The sequence below is a fragment of the Melanostigma gelatinosum genome (genome assembly GCF_949748355.1).
Source record: "Melanostigma gelatinosum genome assembly, chromosome: 2".
NCBI classification, from domain to species: domain Eukaryota; kingdom Metazoa; phylum Chordata; class Actinopteri; order Perciformes; family Zoarcidae; genus Melanostigma; species Melanostigma gelatinosum.
In genome coordinates this window covers 30,797,581-30,803,580 of record NC_136635.1, presented here as the reverse complement: position 1 = coordinate 30,803,580, position 6,000 = coordinate 30,797,581, and the positions used below count along the sequence as shown (strand labels likewise).

At 37.8% G+C, this 6,000-nt stretch overlaps 1 protein-coding gene across 2 annotated transcripts; it reads right to left on the bottom strand.

Annotated features, from left to right (window-relative positions):
• Nucleotides 1-551: 551 nt before the first annotated feature.
• On the bottom strand, nt 552-2,611 carry LOC306790436 (interleukin-17C-like). 2 transcript variants are annotated; one of them, XM_079286695.1, is made up of 3 exons: nt 2,579-2,611; nt 2,306-2,470; nt 552-1,686 (listed from the first exon to the last, which is right to left on the bottom strand). In XM_079286695.1, exons 2-3 carry the CDS (start codon nt 2,350-2,352, stop codon nt 1,269-1,271), a joined length of 465 nt encoding a protein of 154 aa, XP_079142821.1. In that variant the 5' UTR covers nt 2,353-2,470; nt 2,579-2,611; the 3' UTR covers nt 552-1,268. The 2 variants fall into 2 exon arrangements, with proteins under 2 accessions (XP_079142821.1, XP_079142820.1); XM_079286694.1 differs by lacking the exon at nt 2,579-2,611 and having other exon boundaries at nt 2,306-2,568.
• Nucleotides 2,612-6,000: the final 3,389 nt, after the last annotated feature.

Sequence of the window (6,000 nt, the reverse complement as noted above, 5' to 3'; positions counted from 1 at the left end):
TTTTCAAGCCAAGGACCCCCAAACTGATAGAGAGATGGAGCAGGGACCCCCGACTATATATATATTGTATAAAATTGTGTTTTATATTAAACTGGGCCCAGTACCATGTATAAACATACCTCTTTATTGTGCATTCACTAAGCTATTCAAATAATACACAGGTTCATATATTCATGTTTTTATTTTAAACATGTGGAAGTAGTAAGGTGGCCGTGCCACTGCCATTCATAAACATACCTGTTATCTTGCATACAATACTGAACTATTAAAATAATGGACAGAAAAAAAGAAGAAAAATCAACCAGAGATTTCACGGACTCCCTGCAGTACCTCCACGGACCCCCTAGGGGTCGCGGGCCCCCTGTTGAAGACCTCTGCCTTAGAGCATTAGTGAAATAATCTATGTGACACATGTTTACATGAAGGTAATGAAATGAAATTGTCTGGCTGTGATTCAGATGCAAATGAGGAGAAACAAGACAAATGACACAAAGAAACCCTTTTAATGTTTCAGACGAGACGAGCAGCAGCACCGGTGTCTATGGGGCTTGTTTGTGCTTTCACAATTTATAAAAGACAAATAACAAACAAACCTAAATTTAACTTCACTGGACCGGGGAAGAGGGATCTTATTGGCCGATTCCCTACTGAATACATCACGAAATGTCTTTAAGTGTAAGACAATTAACAAATAACTCTGATTAACGGTCACATTTTATCCTCCAGAAGTGTTTTACACATTTAATCCAGCAGAGGCCGACATTCACAGTTTTAAAACAAAGGCAATTTAATTCACCGGCCACTTCACAGTGATCAAATACATCACTTTTGATCACAATAGAAAAATAAAATAAAATAAATATATACTTTTTTTTAAATACGGTAGTATAAAAAATCATTTGAAAATCCTCCAAACAAAGACAAAAACATAAAACTGTAATAAATAACTGTAACTAATGACACCTTTATATATCACGTAGAAACATATTAATTCAACCGCAAGCTACAAGGCAAGTTTATTTGTATAGCACATTTCAACAACAAGGTAATTCAAAGTGCTTCACATGAAACCATTAAAAGCATAAAGGCAAAAGTAAAGGAGATTTACATTACGCTGCACTCAATCAACCATACACTGCCGCAATTCTGCAACTACTCGCACACAAACCACGTCTGGAAAAGATCTCTGCCGATCTGCGTTTTATAGTGTACGCCTTGCACGAACTCGGTCCCGAAGGAAATGGCGACATATTGTGCAGTTCTTTTCGTCACATGAAACCATTAACAGCATAAAGGCAAAAGTAAAGGAGATTTAATCGATGTCTCCCTGAGACATTACGCTGCACGCAATCAACCGCACACTGCCGCAGTTCTGCAATTACTCGCACACAAACCCCGTCTGGAAAAGATCTCCCAAGACGGATTATTTTGCTCGGTAGTTTCTTTGATGATGTCGTGTACTTGGGCACAGCACAAGTGCAGCCCACAGGGACTTTGATCACATCTTTGCTGACCGCGAATTTACTTGGGTCTCGCGGGCACGGAGTCTTCCTCATGACCATCAGCGACGCAAACACGGGCACAGAGTTGTAGCGCATGTCTTCACGCTGGTTGATGATGCAGCCGTCACAAAGACACTCGGCAAAGGGGATCTCGTAAGGGATCCTGTTGTCTTCTTTGTTTAGGCTGATAGGAGACAATCACACAAAACAGACATCAACAGTCGGATTTATTTATGCTTGCATTTGTTCTGTATTGTGAATTGTTTACTCTTCTCATTTCAAGCCAAGTGTCCTTTATGCGATTGTGAAGTCAGAGGTGAACCCAGGAAAAGACTATTTAAAGGACAGGTTCAACGTCGGGCTGCACAATATATTATTTATTTTAATCAACATCACAACATCAACAAAGACTGCATTATTGCACTGAGGGAGTATCGGTAAAGCTGCACTATAAAACGAAACCATCGATCTTTTTTCTTTTTTTTAACTCTGTGCCTTTTGTTTTCAGTTGTGTGTCTTAAATTTCTTCAATAAAGGAAATTAGAAATAATATGCTTTCATTTTTTTGTATTTTAGCAGAATTCCTCTGCAGTACATATGCGAATACTTCTTCCACCTCTGCAGTAGTGTGACTCAGTTCAGTAAATATGAGTATTTATTCCAGCTCTGCAGAATTGTTACTCATAGTTCAGTAAATATCTGAGTACTTCTTCCACCCCTGTTGTGATGATGACTGCCCAATAATGATAACAGTGCGCGTCTTTGTCCCACCGCGGTGCCCGTAGCAGCATGTTGTCACTTACCTGTACTTCCACGGGGACAGGGCGCGGTTGCTCAGGTCTCCGCGCATTTCTGCGACCGTCTGCGCGCACGTCCGCTTGTCCTGCGTGTTTTGGAAAAACCTCAGTCTGCCCCATCTCCGCTGAAACCTGCCCACAGTGTTATTCACCTGTTCCACGCCGACGCACCTGGAGGACCTCCCGGCAGCAGCAGCAGAAGGAGAAGAAAGTTGGTCGTTGAAGATCAGCAGCAAGATCTATAAACATTTAAAAACACAAATATGTGTAAACACTCACAGCTCAAAGTATGAACTGCAACAGTGTCTCTGAAGGAAAGTGTGCTCCCTCTGGTTCACAGTCGGAATTACCATTTGCAGACTGACAAGTCGTGTCATCATGAATCCGAAGATGTTTGACTGAGCCAGTCCGCTCCATTGGACGCAGTATTTATACCTATCAGTGGCGGCTGGTGGGGCATGTTCTAGGTAGGGCAATCCTATCAATTCCAGCAAACATCCCAGTATGATTTCATGCAAAAAAAAATGATCAAACACGCATTACTACTTTGCAGTTAAATATTTAACATTTATTCCAACACGAAAAAAAGCAGTAAATAACATTCCCTCTTCATTAACTCGACTCTGTGAGTGAGCTGAGGGTCGTGGCTTATCACGGCATAAGTTATGCGTGATAGAACCAGCAAACTCAGGCTCCCTACAACATCGCAAGCCGAAGTGTGATTCACGTCGATCTTATATGTATATATGTATATATATATATATATATATATATATATATATATATATATATATATACATATATACATATATATATATATATATATATGTATATATATATGTATATATACATATATATATACATATATATATATATATATATATTTATGTATATATATATGTACGTATATATATATGTATACGTATATATATATATATATATATATATATATATATATATATATGTATATATATATATATATGTATATATATATATGTACATATATATATGTATATGTATGTATGTATATATATGTACTCAGTGGCGGCTGGTGGAACATGTTCTAGGTAGGGCCATCCTATCAATTTCAGCAAACATCCCAGTATGATTTAATGCAAAAAAAATGTAAGTATCAAACACGCATTATTACTTGGCAGTTAAATATTTAACATGTATTCCAACACGAAAACAATCAGTAAATAACACTTATATAATATAATATAACATGTTCATTTATTGAGATGCCCCTATGGACCTTGTTATAGGAGGTAAAGATCAGGAGAAGTAAACATGAAGTGTAATTATGAATACTGATGTTAAATGAAGCTATGATGAGTTTTCACTGTTAATTTAACATCTCTATTACATGTTGATGCCTCCATGACCAAGTTAAGCAGATGAGACTGAGGACAGCTATGTAGAAGAAAAGATGTTCACTTTGCCTAATATGTAGCTTGACAGAGTTCTATGTGTGTCCTGGTGTTCTCATGTTTCCTTACCTCATCATCCCTCACTCTCTACCCTGGTGTTCTCATGTTTCCTTACCTCCTCATCCCTCACTCCAGTAACTGTCCGTGCTGGATCTGTCCCCGTTGTTTAAAAAAGCTAAATAAGTTATTAGCATGACATCATCCAGCCTGATCAGGCTGATCAGGCTGATCAGCCTGATCAGCCTGATCAGGCTGATCTGATATCAGTTATTTGGCTGCAGAATCTCCGCCAAAGTTCTCCTCTGAAACGGGTCTTGGAGGAGGAGTGCTTGCGCTGTTGCTCGCGCGTAGACTTCTCCTGACGAGAATGCGCAGCTAGGGGGGCAAAATATTTTTGGCCCCACTCTGAATCTATTTGAGGGCGCTGATTGGCTGAATTGTATGTCACTCATTTATATCTTCAATCAGCAATTGGCTAAACTGCTTCATAGACCCGCCTCTTTTGGGCAAAAACGATTTGGCGGAGAGGACGAGCAGGAAAAGCATATATTTTGCGCAGATATCACATTTTACACATATTACTGGGTACATTCCAAAGTTCAAAAACACAAATATTGCTAATTTGTATAATTTATTGTTATTATAATTTTTTATTTTTTTTGTCTGGCTCAAGGTGGGGCCATGCCCCATTGCCCTCTATTGACCAGCCGCCACTGCGTACCTATATATGAAGGCTGCTGTGGTTTGAATGGGAGAATCCTTTTAAATCGGAGTATTTCCTTTTACTGAATCCCTGCCTCAAAGAAAGAGAAACATCAGATCAGCATCATGTCTTTCATCTTTGAGCTCTGATTTTAATGATTGCAATAAGTCAGTTTGTTCCTCTGTAAATGCCGCATTGTGCATATGAAATATATAAATGGAACATTATTTATTGTTTTCATTTAATTTATTCGGCAAGGTCAGCTTCTTTACAACACAGGCAAAGAAATGCATCAACAACACAATTAAATCAATTAAGATTTTAAGAATTAACTCAAATTAAATTAAAATACATATAGACTACAAGTATTAATAATCTGCCCCAAATGCAATAAAGGAAATAAAGATACCGTAAAGAAACCAATTATTTATTCATAATATTTATTAACGTTCTTGACTTCAACAAAACCTTGAAAGTCCCAGTGAAACAGATGTTAATGTGAGACAATACAGGCAAAACATTGTGTTTCATTTACTGATCCATTCTGAGATTTTGTGATCCATAATAGTCTTCTGTCAGACTAGTGGAAGGGAAAAAATGTAGTTCTGTAGATCTTCTGTAGATATCTTCTAAATTCGCCAAAAGTTACCATTACATACTGCCTCATTTGCATATTTAGACATAACTTGTAAATGAATACAGAAACTTATAGTCTTAATGTGAGTGATGAAGTGGTGAAGTTTCATGGTGATATCTATGAGTTCATGTTTTGACCCTATTCACCTGCAGAGTCTGTAAATGTCTGTAATGTAACTAAACGTCTCTTTAAAGGACGTTTCCTCTCAATGAGTTTGTTCTCAGACTGATGATAAATCTCCACTGATCCATAAATGATCCATAATTAGTCATTATGCATCATCTTTAATTATTATTATAATAATACAAATTAAATGAATGACATGTAAACATGTACTACCCTTGTGTAATATCAAATGGGTTCAGTTTGTAGTTAAATGATCTATTTCATTAGTTTTGTTGGTATTTTTGTAACTGTGTTCTTCCACTGCTGCTGCTGCTTTTACTTTTATCTATATTTAATTATCTCGTGTATTTAAACATGCTGACTCGAATGCAACTCCAATGCAAAACATGCAACATTCCCACACTAATAAGACATCCAGTAGTTACACAGTTTAGTGCACAGATCCAGGGGAAGAGAAAACATAAAACCCGGTGGACTTTGCTTCAGGGGAAGAACAGCTCCCACATGCGTGACGACACATTTCCTCTGTGTAGAGTTGACTTCAACGTCTCCTCCCCCTCTGAACCTGGCAGATATAAATGTTCTGCAACCTGTATTTAGACACACAGAGAGCAGCTCTGTCACACACGGGCTCCTTCATTTCCTCGAGTTTCGATCAAACTTCTGAATATCACTAAAGTCAAAAACAACCACAGAGCACAAAGAATATCAAGTGACGTTGCATGTGTTTGCATTATACAACATTTACAATGAATATGTCATCAGTGAACACATAGACTTGCTGACTCTGCTTCTTTAAATCACA

Coding starts and splice junctions, on each gene's coding strand:
- LOC306790436 (XM_079286695.1), bottom strand. CDS start 2,352: ATGCGCGGAGACCTGAGCAACCGCGCCCTGTCCCCGTGGAAGTACAG. Junction 1,687..2,305: donor CTGTCCCCGTGGAAGTACAG/GTAAGTGACAAC, acceptor GTCTCCTATCAG/CCTAAACAAAGAAGACAACA.